The 26495-nt window shown below is 41.7% G+C and overlaps 1 protein-coding gene across 2 annotated transcripts in view; it reads right to left on the bottom strand.

Moving 5' to 3' along the window:
• Positions 1–3774: 3774 nt before the first annotated feature.
• The window catches only part of PROSER1 (proline and serine rich 1), a 30892-nt gene continuing 8171 nt past the window's right edge, over positions 3775–26495 (bottom strand). For both annotated transcript variants that reach the window (XM_061434717.1, XM_061434718.1), the window contains 10 exons: positions 24302–24396; positions 23209–23302; positions 22011–22121; positions 20417–20500; positions 16777–16855; positions 16054–16149; positions 11672–11716; positions 6585–8250; positions 5761–5911; positions 3775–5164 (listed from right to left, as the gene is read on the bottom strand). In XM_061434717.1, the coding sequence (XP_061290701.1) occupies positions 5042–5164; positions 5761–5911; positions 6585–8250; positions 11672–11716; positions 16054–16149; positions 16777–16855; positions 20417–20500; positions 22011–22121; positions 23209–23302; positions 24302–24396 (2544 nt within the window). In that variant the 3' untranslated portion in view covers positions 3775–5041. The remainder of the gene's footprint in view (positions 5165–5760; positions 5912–6584; positions 8251–11671; positions 11717–16053; positions 16150–16776; positions 16856–20416; positions 20501–22010; positions 22122–23208; positions 23303–24301; positions 24397–26495) is intronic.

The raw sequence follows: 26495 nt of genomic DNA, 5'->3' as shown, positions 1-26495 counted from the left end.
GTTGGCAAAGTAATGTCTCTGCTTTTGAAAATGCTATCTAGGTTGGTCATAACTTTCCTTCCAAGGAGTAAGCGTCTTTTAATTTCATGGCTGCAGTCACCATCTGCAGTGATTTTGGAGCCCCCCAAAATAAAGTCTGACACTGTTTCCACTGTTTCCCATCTACTTGCCATGAAGTGATGGGACCAGATGCCATGATCTTCGTTTTCTGAATGTTGAGCTTTAAGCCAACTTTTTCAACTTTTTAGATTTTCCCTTAATATTGGCCAAATAGCACTTACGCCAGCACCGCCAGTCACTGAGGGGCAAGGTTCCAAACAACTGTAACAATAATTATTCCCTGGTGGGAGCTGTAGAGAGCCTCCCGAGTATTTAGGGCAAACACATTGCCCTTGGAAGATGACTAAGCAACTGTTTTTCTTCTTCCTGCAAAATGTTTCCAATATCTCAGCCTCGAAAGCAAGAATGATTTTAACAACTAAGAAACATTTAGGACAAGCTGAGTCCCTAACCAAGAGTCTCAGGAAACGAAAGAAACAGCCCATTTGCAATGTTTCCTCTCCCTTTGCTTAAAATAGAAACCATTGTGCGCCAGTTCATGGAATTTTCTCTCCTTCAGATTGAGAATTGCAGTAACATGCTTCTGATGAAGATTTTTCTGTGGTTCTAAACTTTCATTCTGTCAATTCCTTGGCTAGGGAAAGTCCTGAAATGAGAACAGCTATTTTTTTTTTTTAATTAAAGAAATTTTGATTGCTAATACAATTTTTTAAAGTTACTTCCCATTTATAATTATTATAAAAATTGGCACTATTTTACATGTAGCACAGCCATATACTTCACTTTTTTAATTAAAAATTTTTTATTTTTATACAATCTTTAAAGGCTACTTTCTCATTTACAGTTATTTCAAAATATTGGCAATATTCCCCACGTAGGACAGCTAAGTTTTTATAAATCTTATTTCTATTCCTACTCTTGACAGACAGGATGATGTACCCTGAAGCACTAAATTTTATTTTCCTTGAACATTCATCTTGGAGCACAAAAGGGATCTACCTGAACACCCAGCCCACAGATTAGTCTACCCCTTAGAAACTATTCTATTGGATAGACATTTTAATTATGCAAATTTTATGATGCATGTGAAATAATACATACAATATTATTACAATAATATATGCAATTATATATCATGCTGCTGCTGCTAAGTTGCTTCAGTCATGTCCGACTCTGTGCAACCCCATAGACCGCAGCCCATGAGCCCACGAGGCTCCCCCGTCCCTGGGATTCTCCAGGCAAGAACACTGGAGTGGGTTGCCATTTCCTTCTCCAATGCATGAAAGTGAAAAGTGAAAGTGAAGTTGCTGAGTCTTGTCCGACTCTTAGCGACCCCATGGACTGCGGCCCACCAGGCTCCTCCGTCCATGGGATTTTCCAGGCAAGAGTGCTGGAATGGGGTGCCATTGCCTTCTCCATATATCATGCATGTATGTGTATATTTATTGAATAAAATGAACAATGAATATACTATCCAACCTTAGAACGAGAACATTACCAACACCACAAGCTATTTGAATATTCTTTCCTAAGTCTCACCCCACCTCCCTATAACCACAATCCATAATTGTGTTCTCTCGCTTTTACAGTTTTTAAAATAATATACATATAGGACTTCTTTGGAGATCCAGTGATTTTCTGCTGTTGCTCATATTTGAAACTGGGATTGACTTTTGAATATAACAATCTGTAAATCTCACGAAGCATATATTTCTTTCCAATAATTATACCTTTTACTTCTTTTTCTGTACCTTTCTATGCAAGCTAGGATGCTAGTAAAATGAGGAAATGCATTTTACTTGATCAGTCTCTGATTGTAAAAGGACATTTCTAAATTGTATAATTAAAAACTGTGTGTTATGCTTTTATAATTCCTTTACCTGATAGTCTCCTCCTTTTCCTAGTTTGCTGTGTGTATGTGAAACATTACGGTGATTAAGTTTTATCAGATTTTTTTTTTTTTACAGAGACTGAGAAAAATTTTTTCTCTACTTGCTAATGTGTTGAATTGCACTTTTAGATTTCTTTTTAAAAATATTTATTTGGCTGCCCCAGGTCTTAGTTGTAGCCCTTGGGGTTGTCAGTCTTCACTGAGACACGCCAGATCTTTAGTTGTGGCATCTGGGATCTAGTTCCCTGACCAGGGATCAAACCTGCTCCTGCATTGGGAGTGTGGGAGCCACGAACCACCAGGAAGTCTCACACTTTTAGCTCTATGTTACTTTATCCTTGCTCTCCTCATGTAAATGCAACTTGATTGTGGTGTATTATATTGTTTAAGAATAATGCTCTGTATATGTAGCTCATGGGGCTTCCCTGCTGGTTCAGACGGTAAAGAGTCTGCCTGCAATGTAGGAGACTTGGGTTCAATTCCTGGGTCCAGAAGATCCCCTGGAGAAGGAAATGGCAACCGACTCCAGATTCTTGCCTGGGAAATCCCATGGACGGAGGAGCCTGGCAGGCAGTCCACGGGATCACAGAGTCGTACACGACTGAGCGACTTCACTTTCTTCTTCATTATGTAGCACGTATTTCGTTTTGATGTTTTACTCTCTTCTTGAAAAAGGTTGACTTACATTTTTCTTTCACACTATTCCAGCCTCAGTTTTTGTTTCAAGGTTATAATGGTCTATAAGAATGTGTTGAGGGGTGTTTTTCTATTTTCTTGGAAGAGTCTGTTCAGTTGAACCTGCCTGAAAAATCATCTGAGCCTGCTTCTTTCTTTCTGTCTTCACTGTTGTGAAACCAACAGACAGGCAATCAGAGCTAACTAACACCTTGCTGTGTGCTTATTTCTTCCACTTTGCTGTGCTTTCTTTCTGGATGATTTTTTCTTATTCTATTTTCTCCTCCTCACCAATTAGGAGTTAAAAACACAACTTTTAACCCTTAGCATAAAATTTTATTGGGCCTAATGTTTAAAAGTTGAAAATTTATCATCAAGTCCCTCCTGAGTACAAGGACCCTGGGGATATGTTAACTTTGATCATTTTTCTCAACTTACTTTATATTGTCTATTATTTCATATGTTAACTGAACCAAATTTGACATTGTTTACTACTATTGTGTTACCTTTAAAAACAAAAAAGGCTCATTAAACTTGATTTGATGTTAAGTCTTCTCTAAAATTCTGGGACACTACTTTATAAAGGCAGATGAGACCCATCTAGCAAGCCAAGTGTAAAGCTTAAGATTAAACTTATGAGGGTTTCCCAGTGGTGCTGTGGTAAAGAATCTGCTTGCCAATGCAGGACACACATTATGATCAAACTTCCCAACCCAAGTTTGATCCTTGGGTTGGGAAGACCCCCTGGAGGAAGAAATGGCAATCTACTCCAGTACTCTTGTCTGGAAATATCCATGGACAGAGGAGTCTGGTGGGCTACAGTCCATGGGGTTACCAAGAGTCAGACACTACTGAGTGACTGAGCGCGCGCGCGCACACACACACACACACACACACACACACACACACACAGAGTGTAGACTCAAAAAGAACAAATAACAACTTCTAGTCTGTGCTGGAAGATGATTACAGCCATAAATAGTCCGTGTCAAGTGTTAGTTGTGTTTCAACATTCACGTGAGGTGTTAAGTGAGCATCAGTAGTAGACGCTGACTTCCAACTAAATTCAGACAAAAATGTCCTATATGTTAGCTCCAAGACAAAAACTTAAAATACTTATCCAAGCGCTGAATAAAACACATAAAATCTGTTGTATCCATAAAGTTTATTTTAAAAAACTGTTAAAAACTGACCATACAGGAATATTTATTAATATACTTAAAAAGTTTGTTCCCCATGTTGAAGGAAAATACATTAGCAACATCTTCTAGACACCGTCTTTATAAAAGTAAAACTTCTAGATGCTGAAATGTACCACAGTAGATTCTATAGTTCATACTTTTAATCACAGGATTGGAAATCATTCTTGCTACTCCCCCGATCCCCCTGAATGTGGCAGTTATTTTACTTAAATTAATGACATTCAATCATGTTATACTACCACAGGTCCTTAAGTAGAGTACACACTGCATATTTACTAACAGAGCAAAGTCTTCTCTATCTGTTGTCACATCATTATTTTAGATAAGCATTTGATTCTAAGTACAAATAGAAATACTACATCCCATGATTGTAAACATTCACCAAGAGCTTCCAGAGTACAATGAGTAATAGAGGTGGCCCAAGGGTCAGTCCAATGTTCCTCACTCACATTTGGATACTGCTGAGATTAAGAAATATGTTTTGAAGGCAAATTATCACAGGCCTTACTTGTATTTCTGTAAGAAAGTAGTTCTGGATATATATATATATATATATGTTTTTAGTTGAAAACACCTGAAAGTCATTCTAAGGACTATATGAAGCACCATTTTCACTTACCTGAAATACACTGGGTTAAATTCAGCAGTACATGTATGTTTGTTAATGTCAGGGGTTAAAAATAATGGTGGGTCTCAAGTTCCCTTTTGTGGATATATCTGGAATATGGATACTGAGTTCCAGCGATGCTAATAGGAACCACTTAAGCGTATCAAGGGTGGTAACTCCCCCAGGGCCACATGCAACCTGTAAGTCTGAGGCACGACCATTACGTCTGTCAGTGGATGCTGTACAGGCAGAGTTAAGGCTGTATTCGGCTAGAAAGAGTTCAACATCCTCTCTAGTAGTCCCCTACACCGCTCACGTACACCGTTCGAAATGTCATAGGGTGCAGGTGAAAAGTCCCCAAACACTTTTTAAAATACTATTCTCTGTACAATTTGTCATCAGTATATTTACATAGGGGAGTGTTCACACTTAAAAACATTTTTAAAGAACGCAACTGTGTTTTTTTAACTCTTATCACAGTTTCCCCAGGATCATCCTTAGCCCCATTTCCTGACTTCTGGCCAACTTCACATTTGTCAGACGGTTCACTGCGGTCCTCGGGCAATTCTGACGTTGCTCTGCAGGAGGATATGCGTTAAAATGTATTCACTGCCACCCACTCTGGGACAGGCCTGGCTGCAGAGAAAATGGTGTTCCTGGTGCTGAAGGGTAACTAGGAAACCCATCCGGCTGAGCTGGGTAGCTTTCCAGAGCTGATGCTGAGTGGACCTGACAGAAAGAAGAACACACAGGTGAGCAGAGTGCCAAATTCCATCAGGCCTGTGCTCGCTTTGGCCAGTCCCACTTTTTTCTTTCTTTAAAAGAAAAAAAAAAAAATGCTGGGGCAAGGTAAGTCTGTTCAGTCTCCTGAAATTTTTAAGAAACATTCAGACTTCTTCAGATGGTAGAGGTGCATAGAAATGCCTTTAAAGTGTTTAACATTCTTTAAAAAAAGAACAGGTTTTCTGGAGAAAATTTGCCTCAATGGTCCACTACTTTAGCTTTAACTAAAGAAGACAAGCTAAAATTTAACTGTTACATCTAAAGATTCTGTATGTAAAAATCTCCAGACTGAGATTTAAAAGTCTCTAAGCAGAAAAAACACACAGATGAATATATTCTACCACCTCTGTTACTCTCCTGAAGGAAAACAAGGATAATTTGTAGATTTGGGAGAGGGAATTAATCATCAAATCTCCAGACATTCTGCTAAGAGCCATTTTGGGTCAGTGCTGGAATACCACTATCTGTATGGCAAGGTTATCACTACAGAAGCTATGTTATACCTATTACCATCCTTATTTGCTCCAGGCAGGGCTGCTCACCTGCTGTAACAATGCTGACTGTGCAGCTGCATTATGCTGCAATTCCTGCAGGGATGACTGTGAGGGGTTCTGGGAAAATCCCGGGATGCCTGGGAGGGACAAGAGGCCTGGAAAAACTGAACTGCCTGCAGCTTGAAGTCCAGATGATAAGCTGAAACAGAGAGAACGGGTCAACATGCAAGACAGACATAAAAGCTATTGTTTCTACATCTGTCAAATACTATCTTAAGATGTTAAAAAACATCCTAGAAATTCTCTATTGTAAGGAATTAAAAATGTTTCACATAAGTCTTACGCACTGACGTAAAACTTACTTTCCATTATCAAGTCTATTATTCTGAATTCAGTGAGTTTATGTTTTGCTGTTTTGTCAACATAAATCACCAAATGCAAATCTTAAAAGTTATCTGAAAGTGAAAGTGAAGTCACTCAGTCGTGTCCGACTCTTTGTGACCCATGTACTGTACTGGGCCAGGCTCCTCTGTCCATGGGATTCTCTAGGCAAGAATACTGGAGGGGGTTGCCATTTCCTTCTCCAGGGTATCTGCCTGACCCAGGGATCGAACCTGGGTCTCCCGCATTACACTCTTTACCATCTGAGCCACCAGGGAATCCCTGCTGATTATCTGAGCAGGCATTGATAGTTTATACATTTATCTCAAAAAGAAACAGGTTAAGATAAACATTTTAAGCCCTTTTAAGTGTCGGCCCAGAAAAAGATAATTTTGGGCCAACAATTCGCTTCTGACTCATTTTAACTTCGAGATCACGCACGATCAGTCGTGCGAAGAACCATCTCCCCTCTCTCCAGACCATGCACGTACCCGGCCTGCGCAACCAGAGCCGAGTTGAAATTGGAACTAAAGGCAGAGGCGAAGCCCGGGAGGACGGGCGCTGGAGACGGAGCAGTGGCGGCACCGGTGGCGGGCGGCTGCAGCCCCGGGAAGGCAGGCAGTGCGGGGGCCCCAGGGGCGCTGGAGACGGAGAAGCCGGGGTAGGAGGGTGCCGAGGCCGGCAGTGGGCCCTGTGCCACGGAGAAGAGTGAGGGCACGGCGGCTGGCAGGCTGAGGGGGAAGGCCGCGGCCGCCGAAGCAGGTGTCGGGGCCGAGAGTCCGGGGAGCGCAGGCGCTGCGGAGCCGGGGCCAGGGTGCGGAGGCGCCGCCGAGGTGGAGGCGGGGGCGGCGGGCGCGGAGACCGGGGGGTTGAGGGCTGGGGTGGCGGCCAGGGGGAAGCTGCTGGTCAGAGACGTGAATGGAGGCAGGGCGGTGAAGACTGGGGTGATGGGTGTGGAGGAGCCGTGCGGGGCCAGGGGCAGGGCGGGCAGGGCACTCGAGCCCGTCAGGGGCGCGCTCAGCCCCGGGAGGCCTGGCAGCGCGGGGTTAAGGCAGGATGGCAGGCTGATGGGCACCGAGGCCGCGGGGTATGCCCGGCCCAGGGCCCCGGAAAGGCCCAGCGCGCCCACGGCGGCGGCGGGGGCCGGGCCCTTGAAGGCTGAGGGCGTGGGGCTGGGGCTGGTGGGCTCCGTCTTGACCACCACGGGCAGGGTGGTGACGGCGGGAGTCGCGGGGCCGTGCGGGTGGGCGGCGGAGGAGCCGCAGCCCGCCGCGGCCAGCCCCGAGGAGGGGGCGGCGGGTGTGGGCAGGGCGGGTGGCGTGGAGGCCGCCGCGCTGGCCACGGGCGAGGGCAGCCCGGGGAACAGCGCCAGGCCCGGCGTGGGCACCTGCGGTGGCCCGTAGCCCTTGTTAGGGGCTGAGCCCGGGAGGTCGGCGCCCTGGTTGGCCAGGGAGGAGAGCGAGGCCAGCCCACTGGTCACCGCAGAGGGCAGGGCAGAGGAGCTGATGAGGCTGGTATCGCTGGACGTCAGGAGGCCTTTCAGGGCGGACAGGAGGGGGCTGTTCACAGCCAGGGGACAGGCGACACCGGGAGCTGAGCCCCCGGAGATGACGGAGGGTGTCGGGTTGGACACGCCTTGGGACGCCGGCGTCAGGGTCAAGGGGAGCCCTGCGAAAACCGACGACAGTGAAGCGGAGTTGAGGTTGTTGGTGGCGGCAGCGGTAGAGGCGACGGGGAAGGGGAGGCTGGTGAACGTTTCACTGGAAGCCAGAGTGGCCCGAGGCGCAGCCGTGGCCTGAGGGGCCGGGGCTGGGAGGGTGGGAGGACCCGGCAGGGGAACGAGGCCAGAAAACACGGAAGGAACGGGCGTGGCCGTGGTGCTGTGGACAGAGGTCACTGCGGCGGCCGGCAGCGAAGGCGTCCTGATCACCGTGGGATTCGGCGTCATGGGCTGAGGCGGGTGAATGGCGGAGACCTGCCCCGGGAACACAGGAAGGACGGTATTCGCCAAGTTCATCCCTGGGAGGCTGGCGGTGGCCGACACTGATGGATGAGTTCCTGCCTTGACAGGGGAAGCCGTAGGAACCGGAGTTGCAGCGGGTGTCGAGGGATTGGAGCCATGCGGGGGAAAGAGTTGACTGGCTGGGGTGGAGAATGCTGCGTTGGAAGAGAAGGAGAGGCAAGAGGTTATCATCACGGCTGAGAGTTCAAATGTTAACTCAAAAGAAAATGGATAAAAGTTTATGTAATATTTAACAGATGTCAAAGAAAAACCAATGACAGGTTTAAGAGGCTACTGCAGTGTACACATTGCTGGATTCCATTTTCACCAGGCAGCCTCGGTTAGATCCTGCAGAGTTCTGGACTCTGATCAGCACAGCCTTCCCGTTCACAGTGAGGAAGCCTTGACAAGTGAGCAAATAAAACTTTCCTTTCCTAGCTTCCCAATTTTAAAAAAATTCAAAGAATTTATTTTGTGATTAGTGTTGGTGTACTCATTCTCTCAGGCTACTTGTCTAGAGCAGTATTACAAGTCATTTCCTCTCTGAAGAGCTGTAAGGACATCATCCCCTCTAGAGGCACACAAGGTGATCGAGTATACTCAGGCCATCTCTGCAGTATTCTTGGTTGCCACTGTGGGAGCTGATTACCAAAATCTCTACAGATTTTCCCCCAAGCACTTTCTCATACTGACTCCTCTTAACCTCTAACTTTACTTGGTTTGTCCTAGGCTTTAGGGGCAAAAGCCATATCAAGTTCATCTTTAGTCTTCACACCTAGCCCAGGGCCTGGCATTTACGTGTTTAGTAAGTGTTTGCTGCGCTGGATATCTCACGATTACTTCAGCTACAGTTCTCAAACCCACCCAAAGACTTATTCTCAAAACTTCTGTAGTACTTCTATTCTGATAAACTCTACAAATAATACAAGCATTTTGGGAATGCCTGGGATTCCCTCCTGAATCAATAAATGAAAACCTTAGCTTCTGATCTTGTTGGTGCCAAATGGAATGCAAGACTTAGGTAGTTAATGTCATAATGACACCTACCGTCCATGCTATATTCACACTGAAGTCTGTTTCAGTTGTAAATGGAGAATGTTCCCTTTGCAGTGATAATCAACTGAAAGACCTTTTCATGGACTAAGACTTCACTTTTTAAATCTACGCATAATAAAGACTCTGGACATAAGGAAGCTGACATGGTCCATAAAGTGATGCACTGTGTTAATTACAGATGGAGAAAGGACCACAGGACAAGAATGGAGGAAGCCCACATCCACGTAATGCATTTGTACTAAGTGATGGCCAAAGGGTGCTGCACTGGGCTGAACAAATTTTACAGCTGTTTTAGACAATCAATATGGGAGGAGAATTGACAAATAGTAAAACATAAATATATAAACATTAAACTCAAAAGATCTGTGAGTAAGTGAAGTTGCTCAGTTGTGTCCGACTCTTTGGGACCCCATGGACTGTAGCCTACCAGGCTTCTCCGTCCATGGGATTTTCCAGGCAAGGGTACTGGAGTGGGGTGCCATTTCCTTCTCCACAAAAGATCTGTAGTTCATACCATATTCATATCATGAGCCGTAATCTAGTTTCAAGAAAATCACTATCATTTTAAGTTGAGAGTACATATGAAAATAGGTTTGTAGCTCTGTATTCCATTTGTTTTATAAGAACTAGAAGCACAAGGAATATATGCCTAGTTTCGTGTTTGTAAATAATGTACCAAAAAATGATTTAGGTTAACATTGGGTGGGAAACATCTGGTGGGGAAAACATTTGAGAATTCCCTGTCTTATTTAACTTCACGCTGAGGACCATGTAGTTAATGACAGATGGCAAGGGAAAGCCAAGCTTCCCACAGTGTTCTTTATAGCAACCTCTGCTGGAGAGCTTTACGTATAATGACACAAAAGCCACGCACTATTAATCACAGTGCCTGCAGTCAAAGTGGAACAAAACAAAAATGAACCCCCCCACCCCTCAAAACCATACCATGGGAAATAACACTTTCCTTTTGTGGGAAATACCACAAAACACGACGTGTTAGATCCTGTGCTAAGTACTTTACACCCATAATTTCATTTGTCCTCATATAACCCTGACAGGCACTGATATCCCCATTTTAGAGATGGGCAATCCCAGGCTTAGTGTGATTAAGTCATTTGTTAAAAGATCATGCAGCTATTGAGTGGTGTTCAAAGGACATAAAGTTTCAGTTATGAAAGATGAGTGAGTTCTAGAAATTAGCTGTACAACACCATGCCTCCAGTTAACAATACTATACTGTGTACTTAAAAATTGGTTACAAGGGTAGATCTCAGTAAGAGATCTTACCACAGTGATATCAATAATGATGATGATAAAAAGGTCATGCAGCTATGAAGTGACAGAACCAAGACTTCAGCAAGGTCTGTCATACTTGTGTTCTTAAGCACTATACTTGTTTTGTAATATGGTTCAAAAAGGAAAAACAATCTTAAGTATGCTAACATAACACAGCAAAGGAAAAGCAAAGTGTGCTCTTCCAATAAAGGTGCTGATGATACTTAATCTGTTTATTCTCTTTAAAAACAGATCTATTAACAAAGCTGAGCATAAAGGCTAAAGTTTCCTTAATCTCCCTTTGCTAGAAGCTAAATCAGCTGCTCAAGGTTACAAAACCAGGTGGTACCAGAGCCAAGATCAAATACTATTATGTCCTGACATCTCACTTAGGGTCTTTTCCTCCCTGCTATGCTACTGCCTTAGAAATTACCAGCTAAAAAGCACTGTTGCCACACATTCTCGGGGAATGGAATTCTCCCAAGATTCCTACCTGTGCACTGCGATGCTCAGATTCATGTGCTACTCTGCTACGTGAGAACTGGTCCCAGGTTTTGTCTCACAGCAGACAGCATCTCTTTCCTGAGCGCACACATCCTCCACTATGGGGAGGGGAAAACATCACAGAGCCGCTGCCACGTGGAGGCCTTGCCTCACCTTCACCTGCTGATTGCGCTTCCTGCTCTGCTGCCCCTTCATCAACTCTTTCTTCTTTCCTTACATTAAATTACACTACTCTGAATACTTATTGAAATAATTAAGTCTAAAAGATCTATTTGACACAGCATTTGTCAAAAAAGGGTTTTTATCAAAAAGAAATGTTGTTTATATATTTAAGAAAATGAGGCTTCGAATATCATACAATGTGAAGTGAATGCAGATATAATGCCACATAACACTGAGACAGCTTCAAAGTTTTACAAACAGCAACAGAGACATATGATTATTTTTAAATCCAGTTAATATGGATTTCAAAGCTTTCTTAGATGATTCTGTAAGATAGACATTTTATAGATTATATTTTATATATTGCATGCAATGTCTTTAAAATGTACCACCATCAAAATTTCATTTTCTAATAAAATGTATCACTCTTAAAGTCACTTTTAGCAAGCATTGATTAATTAAATTTTTTAACCAGGAACTTTCCCTAAAGCATAAAGATTTCAAATACACTCAAACTCAAATTGATCTCAGTGGAAAACAGAGCAGGCAGCCAGGACAGACATCAAATTTGGTGCTTACCTTGATTCTGTGTAGGTTTTGACTGACTGGAGAGGTCTTCATTCTCTATGAGAAAATAAATAAATAAATAAAAGTTGATTTCCAGCTTTAATCAAATTATTCACCATCATAATAATCAGAGACTGGGGTAAAAGAAAAAAAATCCAGAATATGTTATGTATACTGTGTTAGGAAAAACAATATATGCCTATTAAAAAAAAAGGAAATAAACAAAAATCATAGTAGTAACTATAGGAAGACTGCAAGGATTATGAGCAACTGTCCCCACCACTTCTCCATATCGGGCTTTAAGCAAACACTGTTGTTTTATAGATTCATTTAAGAAGGCTTTTAGGAAAGATGGTGGAAGGCCTGGTGTGCGTCTAGGAGGGAGTGCAGTAGGAGTGCAGACAGGAGCCACTGTCACCGGCTAAGCTGACAAGCACTGCTGGGCACCATACCTACAACGCAGGGGAGACCTGGAAGGGGGAGGTGGACGCTGAGGGCAGAATCTACTGCCACCCGAGGGGCCAATCTCACAAGGTGGGTGCGTCACCAAGCAAACAGAGAGAAAGTGGCTCTGTCCACTGCTGTACTCAGTTCTAGAAAAGGCCCCATGCTAGGAGATGTCAGGGGGAACTGCCCGAGCTGAAGCCATGAGACCAACGGCCTAAAGCACACCCTCTCCAGCCCCATGGGAAAGGACCCATCTTACCAAGCCATTAGTCAGAGATTCAGTGGCAAACAAATGACCTCTCATGGCTTGTCAGTAACTGCCCAAGAAAGCATCAGTGTGACAGGCGTAAAGTGCAAAAAGGGAACCCACAAGCCCTGACACAGAGAGTAAAAAAGATCAAGCTTGTTTAAGGGACTTGAGTACAAATAAACTTAGACAGTGTCTATCCAGAGATTTAATGGAAGAAAAAGAACTTTAAAATCCTGTAATGCAAATGAAGAATATATACACACATAATATTGTAAGAAAACAAGCAGAGAAGCTGAAGATTTTAGATATAAAAATCTACTCCAAGTTAATAAATGCAAAGAATGGTGAAGATCAGAAATAACACTACTGAAAGCTAAATTACATAGTTGAAATTAAAAGTTCCATTTAAGATGACAAAAAAAATTTTTTTTAAGTACTGAATGACTAGCTAAGAGACTTAGAACAAATACACTGAAAAATAAGAGTACTAGAAGGAGAAAAAAGAGATAAAATATCATTAATTAAAGGAATATAAAGACAAAATTTTCCAAAGCTTTAAAGACTTGAGTTTTCACATCTAAAGGGCTTACAGAGTTCTAGAAAGGATTAACCATAAGATCCACACCTAAATATCCTGGTGAAATATCTGAACTCCAAGACTAAAGACATTTGTGAACTCTAAAGATAAGGAATGTCTTCTTTGTAAGTTTATAGAAAGAGACTAAGGGTCTAATAAAGAAAATTAGTGAGAATTGGGTTTCTCATCTATAATCCTACAGCTCTACCCTTTTTGAAAAAGCTAATTAGAGAAATTTTCTACTAAAAGAAAATTAGAGTGAGTATATGAGGACAGGGCATCAAAGAGAAGTCACAAAGTTAAGAAGCCATGAGTTCAGAGGCACAGAAGGAAAAATGTATTCCATCAAGAGACACAAATTGATGATCAAGGAGAGGCAGTATGGAAGTCAACGGTGGGATGCAGGACAGCTGTTTTTACTTTCTGTACACTGACAACCACTAAGAATATGAAGATGGTCACTAGTGATATTTAAAGATAGAAATTCTAAGTTTGAGTAGGAGCAAGGAAAGAAAAGTTTTTAAAAAATTTTAAAGCAATGTGAATGAATTCAAGTAAACAAAAATAAGAAAAATGAAAAACTTGGATAAAAGAATAATAATGAGCATAAAAATAAAATGGAAGGACTAAGAACAAATATGCAATTTTTATGAATATCTGAAACCCCTATTAAGTCTCTTCCCCACTGGTTTACAAAAATCAGATTCTAGTATATATCATAATATTAAAAATAAAGATACAGGCAAAAGACTTCTGAAAAATGAAAACAAAAAAGAAGTGTGGACCCAATAAGGGTCAATTCCCAATAAGGCTGGGGTGGGTGGGGCGGGGAGGGCAGGCAGCTTACTTATACTCAGTAAAGTATAAGTCAGCTGACATTTTATACCCAGAAGAGACTTCCAAAGAAAAAACTAAAATAGGAAATCAGTAACAAGCAGCTACAAATAAAATATCCATTTATAATTGTAACAAAAAAATTCCTCTAAAATTCCTAGATACAAACCTAAGGCAAAAAACCTATATGAAGAAAACTACAAAATCTTCTTGAAAGCAGCAGAAATTAACACAATGTAAATCAGCTATAACTCAAATAAACCTCCCCACCCCCAAAAAACACTTACTGCAAGCAATAACATAAGACCTGGAAAAACACTACCACTTGCCATGATTTAAAGACACACACACATATATATATAATTAAATGGTAAAATTTAATATCATAAAAAAGTCATCTCTTCAAATTACTATGTAACTATAAATACATAAATTCAACTCTTTTCTAATTGCATAAGGTGATCTTAAAAGTTCACATGGAAGAATCAATTTCCAAAAGTGGGTAAGAAAGATACGAAAATACAGTGAGAGAAAGCTAGCTTTATTAGATGTCAGAATACACTGTAAATCTGCTAATTAAATCAATATAGTATCATCGCAACATAAAGTAACTAGAATGGAACAGAATAAAGAGCCCAGATTTAGAGCCATGTGTGTAAATGAAAACTTAAGATAAATGTATTCTTTCAAAGCAGCAGGGAAAACAGATTAGTTAATAAACAGTGCTGGCATGGACGGACCGACTACTGTCTGGAAAAAAAAATTAAGATAACCCTCTACTTCACCCGACATGAAAATGAATTCCAGATGGAGTAGGAATCTTAGAAGACCCAGACTACCTGGCCTACCTACTTAGGGTTAAAAATACCTGACTAAGGTAACATGGTTCCAGCTCTTCTTCCACAACCTCTGTCTGTCTGTCTGTCTACACAAAAATGTAAAACCCTAAGGTTAAAACATACTGTGAATAAGGGCAAGAAATAAAATGACAGATTTTAGAAAAAAGATTTTGCAACTTTAATCAGAGTACTCATGGCAAACACCAAAGCCATTCTGACTAGAAAAAAAGAATTTATTAAACTTTAGTAAGTAACTCTGAATCCTGGGGAAGGGAAAAAGTAAATTAAGACAGAACTTAATTTCACTTCTAGCCCTACCCTACACACATACAGAAATAAATGGCAAGTAAATGAAAAGCTATACACTTAAAAACAATCATTACAACAGTAATTAGAGAATATAGATGTTGCTGCACTTCTGGGTTGGGGAAGGGTTTCCTAAACAAGACAAAATTCAGGAGAGTCAAATCAAATAGCTGAATGAAATAAACTTTCGTAAAAGACAGACAAAAGAAGGCATCAGCTGAATCAGTCTATCAGATTGGCAAAAGTAAAACAAAAAACCTGTTATCATTCCATTTCAAAAGGGTGTGAGAAATGGTATGCTCATATACCCTCACTGGCTGGTATAAACAGGTGCAGTCTTTTGGGGGAACAATTTGACAAGATAGAAAAAAACATTTACACTTCATATCCTGAGTTCCCAATGGGCCCAAAGGAAAGGCTGGCCTGGAAAGCGTGTGGGCAGGCTCAGCGCTTCTGAGCACCTTCTAACAAGCCTTTCCTCCCCAAGGCAGACACAAGGTGCCCTAAGAGCGACGCTCGCCAGGTCAGTGATGCTCTTCCACTGCCTGTCAGCGTCCGACTCAGGAGAAATGGTTCCTGTTTCTACGGCCTGGTCATGTTCACACTTACCTCAACATAATAAAGGCCATATGCTACAAACCTACAGCTAACCTCATACTCCATGGTGAAAAGTTGAAACCATTTCCTCTAAGATCAGGAACAAGACAAGGATGTCCACTCTCTCCACTTTTATTCAATATAGTTTCGGAAGTCCTAGCCATGGCAATCAGAGAAGAAATAGAAGTAAAGGGAATCCCAGTTGGAAAAGAAGTTGTTAAACTGTCACTGATTGCAGATAACATGATACTTACTATACACAGAAGACCCTACATAGATGCTGATCCTAAAGATGCTACCAGAAGATGACCAGAACTCATCAGTGGATTTGGTAAAGCTGCAGGCTACAAAATTAACACACAGAAATCTGTTGCATGTGGACCGAGACCACTCTAGTGGAGCCTGGATGTCACACACTCGGCTCCATCAGCAGGCTTGGGGGCTGTGCTCCCTGTTAGGACAATAACACACCACACATCTGTCCCCCCGAATGTAAGGTGAGAAAGTTATTGCCTTTAAACACCCCATAACAACCTGATTTTACCTGCTGCTACTGGATTAGGAGTATATGGAGGTGGCGGGGGCACTCCTGGAGCTATGACGTTGGCTAACGGTACCAGACCTGCATTGTTATAAGCACCTAAAATAAAAATATAATAGAAAAAAAAAGTACAATTTAGCATCATTCCGAGTTCAAGCTGTATTGACACAGCCACCGACTTTATTTCTAAAACTGTGTCATCTAGTACAGTTGCGTTTTACATGGAGGCTTGGGTGAAGAGTGAGCTCGAATTAGACAAGCAGAGACTTCTATTTCCAGTGCAGGCTCGCTCCAGGCCTAACTCACTGAAGGGCACGGTGGGCAGAACCTGCCAGATGTGTATGATTTGCCTTTTATGTCAAGCACACACACTTGGCCCTTTCAAGTTAAATGCACTAATGATGTCTTTGAATACCAACTATCAAAAAAGGGATTCAAGATGATTTACCCATAAGCAAAAGCTTATATAAATAAGTAACAATGAAAAAAAAATCTACAATTAATTTATCAAAAGGAAAATATCCTAAATGAGATATTAATCCTCTTAGTCCTCTGCACTGTTGTAGACCAATACCCTAGAGTAACCAACTATGGGCAAAGGAAAGCTCAGCATAGCATATTTCATGAGTGCTCCAGATTTCCAGAGTATATATACCAACCTTTACTTTCAACTTAATAAATAAAGAGCAAAAAGGAAAAAAAGTGAACTCTGAAAGAGCTCCTTACTTGGTGCAATAGTTGCGTGTGGTCGGCATGGAGGTATCGGGTAAGGAACAGGTTTATGTGGATTGTATGTTGAAGGAGGCTAGAATGAGAGGGGAAAGTACAGCAGTTAGCAGAACATCAAGGAAGCCGTCTCCTGCCAAAACAAAATACAACTTGTCTTTCAAAACATTTAGGTCTAAGACGACAAAACTGCTCCAGCATATCAAATGCCACTGCACTAACAAATAGCACAAAGGAGGGAAATTTCTTTGCTTAATAAATGTGGCTCCTATTAAAGTCCAAAGAGAGATCCTGCCAAAGACTGCTGCTGCTGTTGCTGTCGTTCAGTCGCTCAGTCACGTGCGACTCATTGCGACCCCATGGACTGCGACCCGCTAGGCTTCCCTGTCCTTCACCATCTCCTGGAGTTTGCTCAAACTCAACTCCATTTGGTCTGGTGTAGAGGTGTTAATTTTTTATTTCAGTTGCAGATCATCTCCAACAAAAGGCCAACCTCAGCCTGAACAGCAAATTCTTCTCTGACCCAGTTTAGGTTAATCCAAGGATTCCTGTCTCCTCCCATGGAACACAAAAAACCCACTAAGTTTTGGAGTCTCAGCTACTCAAGGACTTCCCACATCCTCCTGGAAAGTCATCTTGATCGTAACCGCTTTTCTCTTTTTGAAAGAAACAAGCACTGTTTCCTTTGGCATTTGGCATTCTGACAACTCTAGTAGAATGCAGACTGGAATTATGAATTCAGTAGCTTAGTCTTTTTACGTTTGAATCCACAAATCTTCCATTTTAGAGTGTACAGGACTTAGGTATGAAAGAACATTCAAAGAGCTGGTCTCCAGAGGACCAGAGGTAAGCAAAGCTAGGCCACATGCTGCAACTGTAACTACAGAGACGCAGAGGATGAGAGAGCACACACACCCCCTCGAGGGGGCTGGCACCTACATCTTGGAGCAGACGGGATGCCCTGGAGTGAGGAACCTAGACTCTCTCCAGCACTCTTAATGGCAGCCCTGGATAATGTGCTGGTTCCGTGCAAGGACTATGATCTGTGACTATTTTACTGTAAACAACAGCCACCCAAGTTCTTGTCAGGTGGGCAGCCAGGACTGCAAGGCGGCTGTGTGTTGGCCTCTCATAGTACAATCCTTCAACTCACGAGGTTGTCTTCTCCTGCTCAGTTTATATTCCAATCACTCCCTTGAAAATACGCTCTACCTCCTGGCTCCATTCTCACTTCACTAACACTAATCCAGCCATCATACCTCAACCTTCAGCTCAGTTCAGTTCAGTTCAGTTGCTCAGTCGTGTCTGACTCTTTGCGACCCCATGAATTGCAGCACACCAGGCCATCCTATCCATCACCAACTCCTGGAGTTTACTCAAATTCATGTCTATCAAGTCGGTGATGCCATCCAACCATCTCATCCTCTGTCGTCCCCTTCTCCTCCTGCCCTCAATCCCTCCCGGCATCAAGGTCTTTTCCAATGAGTCAACTCTTCACATGAGGTGGCCAAAGTACTGGAGTTTCAGCTTTAGCATCAGCCCTTCCAATGATCACCCAGGACTGGTCTCCTTTAGGATGGACTGGCTGGACCTCCTTGCAGTCCAAGGGACTCTCAAGAGTCTTCTCTAATACCATAGTTCAAAAGCATCAATTCTTCGGTGCTCAGCTTTCTTCACAGTCCAACTCTCACATCCATACATGACGACTGGAAAAACCATAGCCTTGACTAGACGGACCTTTGTTGGCAAAGTAATGTCTCTGCTTTTGAATATGCTATCTAGGTTGGTCATAACTTTCCTTCCAAGGAGTAAGCGTCTTTTAATTTCATGGCTGCAATCACCATCTGCAGTGATTTTGGAGCCCCAAAAATAAAGTCTGACACTGTTTCCCCATCTATTTCCCATGAAGTGGTGGGACCAGATGCCATGATCTTCGTTTTCTTTTTTTTTTTTTTGATCTTCGTTTTCTGAATGTTGAACTTTAAGCCAACTTTTTCACTCTCCTCTTTCACTTTCATCAAGAGGCTTTTGAGTTCCTCTTCACTTTCTGCCATAAGGGTGGTGTCATCTGCATATCTGAGGTTACTGATATTTCTCCCAGCAATTTTAATTCTAGCTTGTGCTTCTTCCAGCCCAGCATTTCTCATGATGTACTCTGCATATAAGTTAAATAAGCAGGGTGACAATATACAGCCTTGACGTACTCCTTTTCCTATTTGGAACCAGTCTGTTGTTCCATGTCCAGTTCTGTTGCTTCCTAACCTGCATATAGGTTTCTCAAGAGGCAGGTCAGGTGGTCTGGAATTCCGATCTTTTTCACCTCCACTAGCTTTCTTCCTAGTGATGCTTTCTAAGGCCCACTTGACTTCACATTCCAGGATGTCTGGCTCTAGGTGAGTGATCACACCATAGTGATTATCTGGGTCATGAAGATCTTTTTTGTACAGTTCTTCTGTGTATTCTTGCCACCTCTTCTTAATATCTTCTGCTTCTGTTAGGTCCCTACCATTTCTGTCCTTTATCGAGCCCATCTTTGCATGAAATTTTCCCTTGGTATCTCTCATTTTCTTGAAGAGATCTCTAGTCTTTCCCATTCTGTTGTTTTCCTCTATTTCTTTGCATTGATCGCTGAGGAAGGCTTTCTTATCTCTCTCTGCTATTCTTTGGAACTCTGCATTCAGATGCTTATATCGTTCCTTTTCTCCTTTGCTTTTCGCTTCTCTTCTTTTCACAGCTATTTGTAAGGCCTCCTCAGACAGCCATTTTGCTTTTTTGCATTTCTTTTCCATGGGGATGGTCTTGATCCCTTTCTCCTGTACAATGTCACGAACCTCCGTCCACAGTTCATCAGACACTCTGTCTATCAGATCTAGTCCCTTAAATCTATTTCTCACTTCCACTGTATAATCATAAGGGATTTGATTTAGGTCATACCTGAATGGTCTAGGGTTTTCCCTACTTACTTCAATTTAAGTCTGAATTTGGCAATAAGGAGTTCATGATCTGAGCCACAGTCAGTTCCCGGTCTTGTTTTTGCTGACTGTATAGAGCTTCTCCATCGTTGGCTGCAAAGAATATAATCAATCTGATTTTGGTGTTGACCATCTGGTGATGTCCATGTGTAGAGTCTTCTCTTGTGTTGTTGGAAGAGGGTGTTTGCTATGACCAGGGCGTTCTCTTGGCAAAACTCTATTAGCCTTTGTCCTGCTTCAATCTGTATTTCAAGGCCAAATTTGCCTGTTACTCCAGGTGTTTCTTGACTTCCTACTTTTGCATTCCAGTCCCCTATAATGAAAAGGACATCTCATTTGGGTGTTCTAAAAGGTCTTGTAGGTCAACCTTAGTTAAAGTGAACTCTCTACTCTCCACGTCTCCAAGCGAACTGCTGAATATGGCTGCAGAAAAAAAAAACACTAATAGCAGTTCAACTGGTCTACCTTTACAATATGCCATTAATCCTCAAAGGGGCCTTTAACACGGCTAACCAATTGTAGTGTATTTCCCTAGGAACCCATTTACTTTCCTAGAGTTTCTATTGCACTTTAGACTGCCCAACAAAAAATGAAATTTATGCTTTGAATAGACAGAAAACCAGATATAAGCATCAAGACTTGTTCTGTCACTTCTTTTCTAAACATACTGGTTTGGATGGTCCAAGAATCCGTGCGGCTATTCCTTTGCCTTCATTGGAACAGTCCTCACCATCTTTCTTCAAAGGGGTTCCCTATTTCAAAAAAAAGAAAAAGAAGGAAAGATAATTGAGATTAAAAACAAAACAAACCCATACAAACCCCAAAGCAAAAATAAAACAAATCCAGACCCTTGCTGTGCTACCCTGAAGAAAGAACATAACTTGGCAGGAGTGTAAGGATGGAGCACAGCCCCAGTCTTGCTCTGGCTCATGATCCTGATGCAGCCCTCACAACACGTACAGAGGTTCAAGGAAATACACAATACACATGGGGAGACAGAGGAGGAGAAGTATGTTCTAATTTTTTCACTGCACAGTAGGAGCAGCCAGAGACAGCTCCAGTGCTACAGTGTCTGATGCTCAAAGAATCAAAAACAGTACTTATATTACAGCTGAAAATAAGTAATAAGAAATGGTGTTCTCTGTACCTATTAAGTGTGATCGCTTATACTGACCTCACACGAGACTGCTCTAATTAACAGACGAAAATAAGCTGACACCCTATTACAATGTGTCCCCCAACAGTTTGTGTTCTAAGTGGTACATACTAGTTTGGAGCTAGTTTCCAAGGCGGCTCCCAGTGATCCTCAGCTCCTACGTGTCCCTGTGCAGCCCCCTACATGAACAGGACTGACCCATGTAACAAACAGGATGTTCCAGAACTGAGGGCATTTGACTCCCAAGACTGAGCCATAACAGACAACATGGCCTCTGCCGGCCGTCTCCAGGACTACCTGCTCTGATGGAAGTCAGCTGCCGTGTCTAGAGGTATTCGAGCAGCACTATGGAAATGTCCTTATGCTGAGGAACAAAGACCCCCCCCCCGCCTGCTAACCTCAACACTAATTTGCTAGGTTCGTGACTCACCTTGGAAGCTCAGGCTCACGCTCCAATCAAGCGACCAGATGACTGCAGCCTCATGAGAAACCCTGAGCCAGAACCAAACAAACTAAGCTGTTCCTAGATTCCTGGTCCAGAGGAACTGCATGAGACACTAAACGTTTATTGTTTCAATCCACTAAGTTTTAAGGCTATTTGTCACATTGCCATTAAAAATATACCATTCTTTGAAAAAATTATTTCATAAAGAAATCTGAGGAACACTGGGTGACATAAAAATAAGTGTCTTTCTTGTGGGACTTCTCAGAGACTTTATTATGCAATGTGATTCTCCAAAAAGGAGACACTGCATGCAGGATTTCCCAAACACACAAGTGTGAAACTGTTTGAAGAATACTGAGAATCTGAGAAATAGTCCTTTATTACATGTAAATCAGTGCTTCTAAAATACTTGCCAAAACAAGTCAAAACCAAATCACTCTCTTTTCTGTCTAGCTTGTTGTTCTGTATATTTTACAGAAATATTTTAATATAGCTTATGTATGAGCTTTCTTTCAGTGGTAAATCTATGAATTATGTTGCTGACATAGTAAAATTCCTTTACTTGGTAGAAGCATCAACAACTGGCATTTTCTTTAAATACCATAACTGTGTTCAATTTTATACAAAGAAGTTGCACATGGAGCCACACAAGTATGCTTACTGGGAAAATTCCATTGATGCGACTAGGTTTTCCTTTGGGATACGGATTTCCTGGGATTGTTCCACAAGAAGATATCATCGCATGAGGAGCTTTGCAGCCCCCTTTGAAAGCCTGTAACATAACAAAGAGGAGGATTGTTAAAAAACATAAAATAAACTCACAAAATTTAGCATTCTGGATATTGGGAAGCCCTGCTAAATAGGATGGATTAAGGAAGAGCATCACATTCAATCTGTTCATACATCAGTCAGCACTTCCACTGGTGAACATGACTAAAATTAGTAAGTAAAATCACTTCACTTAAATGGAATTATTTAAATGGTAACCGAATGTTTTTATCGTTGCAACTAGTAGACTCCTACCCAAAGACCTCTTGACGATGGATTCTATAAATTGTGTGCAAGGACTAAATACGACTGGGCTGCAGCTCCTGGGGGAACAGTCCATGCCCTCCTCGAGCAGGTTTCTAACCTCTAATCCAGTTTCCACCTGTCAAAATCCTAAGAAATAACTACCTTGAATGACGAATCAAGTTTTCTAGACTTGGACAAGTACAACTTCTCCCACTATTAGAGACTTGAAATGAACAAACTGGAATTTAGCCTTATAATTATTCATCTTTTCTAAGTTTGATGAAAATAAGCCCGATGACAAATAAGTCAAGTTCCTGTTGGTGGTTTAGTTGCTAAGTGGTGTCTGACTCTTGTGACCCCATGGAAGGTAGCCCGCCAGGCTCCTCTGTCCATTGGATTTTTCCAGGCAAGAATACTGGAATGGGTTTGCCATTTCCTTCTCCAGGGGATCTTCCCGACCCAGGGATCAAACCCAGGTCTCCTGCACTGCAGGCAGATTCTTTATCATCTGAGTCAGTTCCTCCTAAACACATAAAGTTAAAGACAAAAGCTTGGAGACATGGCAGAGCTACCAAGGAATTGAGAAAAACACCCCATGAGGCTCATACTGAGTCGCCACTGGCTTCTCACTCTCAAACCATCTCTTCACACCCCAGTGTTCCCCTCTCACCCCTAAAGGCTCTAGTTCCCCACCACAGACTGCAGGGCTGTCATTATTAACCCATCACAGAACAGCAGTCAGGTTATTCATCAAAAGTTAGCAGGGTAATAAGATCGGTACTGTTTTTTTCATCAGCATTCAGGAAAACCACATGCCACTTACATAGCAATCTTGAGGAAATTACCTGTTCAAGCACCCTCTTACACCGTTTCTTCTCAGACATATTTATCCTGAACAAATCTTCAATGGGACGAGAATTCTGTGCATCAACAATGTTTCTACCAAGGAAATACAATTTAGCTTTTCATTTAAGAACCTGGACACACACATTTATACACAGATATATGTGAGTAAGCTTTTTTCCATGATGTAACAAGAAGAGTATGGTTATTCAGTTTTGATTGATGAGTGTAATTAACATATTTATATAAATATGGTACATATAGTAACTGAATGATGTTTATCTGGCTACTTGAAAGTAACAAAGCAATATTTCAAATTAAAAAAAAAAAAAATCACTATTTTGAGATTCTTGCAAATCTACCCTGTCTGTGTCAGGAGAGCTAATGGCAATAAAACAAACCCCTGTGGTAAATGCATAAAAATCAAGGTTGATCTAAAAATGAAGTTTTATCTTATGTTTTACTTTAAATTTGTGTTTTTGTGGTCATTTATAAATATATTAGGGACTTAAAAACTGCATGTGCTGGAAATACATAGCAATTTGTAGACTCTCATAAATACATTATAGGAGAGTAGGTTCCTTTTCTCTAACATTCATTTCTCAAATTTATTTCACAATCATTTCTCAAATGCTGTGCTGGGTGTTTTATAGTATTAAAAATCTGCATCCCTACCACGTAGATAAGATCCTTATTTTCACAATTGAGGAAAACAAGATCCAGAGAGAATAAGTGTATAGGAAGCAAAAAAATACATACACTGTCAGAACGTGGAAAACCCATCTAGCCATACGTCCTCTGGATTTACCAACAAGCCTCTCAAGTTATTCCCAGTGGGAAGGCAAAGCAAGTCACCGATACGCAGCCAAATCAAAATAACTAAACTCAATAAGCACCACTAATTTTACAAGTTTATAATCATGTATAATGAGCACACTAGCTACTTAGATATAAGAATTCAGCTCTATGCTTTCATACATTTCATTAGTTCCATTTACCAATATAATTCTGACACATTAACATACACTAATGAGTTAAAAGATGTTTGAAAAGTTTTCCAAATTTTTCTGAGTAAAAAGAAGAAGAAATACTTACGAAGCTAACAGTTCAAGAGCAACTAGTTTGTCTTTACTGAAGGTGAAACAGTTGAGTATATTGACCACTTCTCCTGGGTGAACAGCCACCATTTTCTATTAATAAAAAATAATAATTCTACTTTCAACATGAGAAATTTTCATGCCAGAATCTGCCTTTTGGGGGTGGGGGGTACTGTAATTAAATGTTCTTAATATAAATATTAGATGAAATCTGCTTAATCAAAAGTAAGTCCTAACAACTATGTGGATTAAAACTAGGCTTTTTCAATGTAATTACTTTAATTGAAGAACTAAGCTCTCCTATGTGCTCTTTCTTATCCACATCTCTCAATATGTTCATCTATTAAAAAATATATATATTCTACTTTCCACAGAAAGGCTATATAAAAAGAGGCTATTTACAAATAAGGGAGACACACTGCTTGAAAAGTTAGAAAACAATCGTAATTTCTCAGTTGGAGTGCTAGGTTATGTCACAATCAGCACTTCTAGTGAAGTCCATGGTACTGAATAGTGTTATTAAAAAAAAGTACTCCAATCACACGATTAGGGGATCAGATCAGATCAGTCGCTCAGTAGTGTCCAACTCTTCGTGACCCCATGAATCGCAGCACGCCAGGCCTCCCTGTCCATCACCAACTCCCGGAGTTCACTCAGACTCATGTCCATCGAGTCAGTGATGCCATCTAGCCATCTCATCCTCTGTCGTCCCCTTCTCCTCCTGCCCCCAATCCCTCCCAGCATCAGAGTCTTTTCCAATGAGTCAACTCTTTGCATCAGGTGGCCAAAGTACTGGAGTTTCAGCTTTAGCATCATTCCTTCCAAAGAAATCCCAGGGCTGATCTCCTTCAGAATGGACTGGTTGGATCTCCTTGCAGTCCAAGGGACTCTCAAGAGTCTTCTCCAACACCACACTTCAAAATCATCAATTCTTCGGCGCTCAGCCTTCTTCACAGTCCAACTCTCACATCCATACATGACCACAGGAAAAACGATAGCCTTGACTAGACAAACCTTTGTTGGCAAAGTAATGTCTCTGCTTTTGAATATGCTATCTAGGTTGGTCATAACTTTCCTTCCAAGGAGTAAGCGTCTTTTAATTTCATGGCTGCAGTCACCATCTGCAGTGATTTTGGAGCCCAGAAAAATAAAGTCTGACACTGTTTCCACTGTTTCCCCATCTATTTCTCATGAAATGGTGGGTCCGGATGCCATGATCTTCATTTTCTGAATGTTGAGCTTTAAGCCAACTTTTTCACTCTCCACTTTCACTTTCATCAAGAGGCTTTTGAGTTCCTCTTCACTTTCTGCCATAAGGGTGGTGTCATCTGCATATCTGAGATTATTGATATTTCTCCCAGCAATCTTGATTCCAGTTTGTGTTTCTTCCAGTCCAGCATTTCTCATGATGTACTCTGCATATAAGTTAAATAAGCAGGGTGACAATATACAGCCTTGACGAACTCCTTTTCCTATTTGGAACCAGTCTGTTGTTCCATGTCCAGTTCTAACTGTTGCTTCCTGACCTGCATACAAATTTCTCAAGAGGCAGATCAGGTGGTCTGGTATTCCCATCTCTTTCAGAATTTTCCACAGTTTATTTTGATCCACACAGTCAAAGGCTTTGGCATAGTCAATAAAGCAGAAATAGATGTTTTTCTGGAACTCTCTTGCTTTTTCTATGATCCAGCGGATGTTGGCATGGGTTAAATATTAACAGGTTCTTTTACTGCAGGACTTCTAAGAAAGTTAATGTGCATTGTGACACTTGAGGATTATATGGACTGTTACGTAATTTAATATTTGTCTAGGATACCTATGTTTCTGAAAAGCAGGTCAATTTATATATTGATGTTAGCAGTGGAGGAAATTCGAAATCAAAGTCAACATAAGGAGATTCAGTTCAGTTCAGTCGCTCAGTCGTGTCCAACTCTTTGCGACCCCATGAATCATAGCACGCCAGGCCTCCCTGTTCATCACCAACTCCCGGAGTTGACCCAAACTCATGTGCATCAAGTCAGTGATGCCATCCAGCCATCTCATCCTCTGTCATCCCCTTCTCCTCCTGCCCCCAATCTCTCCCAGCATTAGGGTCTTTTCCAATGAGTCAACTCTTTGCATGAGGTGGCCAAAGTACTGGAGTTTCAGCCTCAGCATCAGTCCTTGCAATGAACGCCCAGGACTGGTCTCCT

This window comes from Bos javanicus, chromosome 12 (assembly GCF_032452875.1).
Source record: "Bos javanicus breed banteng chromosome 12, ARS-OSU_banteng_1.0, whole genome shotgun sequence".
Taxonomy (NCBI): domain Eukaryota; kingdom Metazoa; phylum Chordata; class Mammalia; order Artiodactyla; family Bovidae; genus Bos; species Bos javanicus.
Note: the sequence above shows the minus strand (reverse complement) of the source record. Positions and strands in the feature narration are given on the sequence as shown.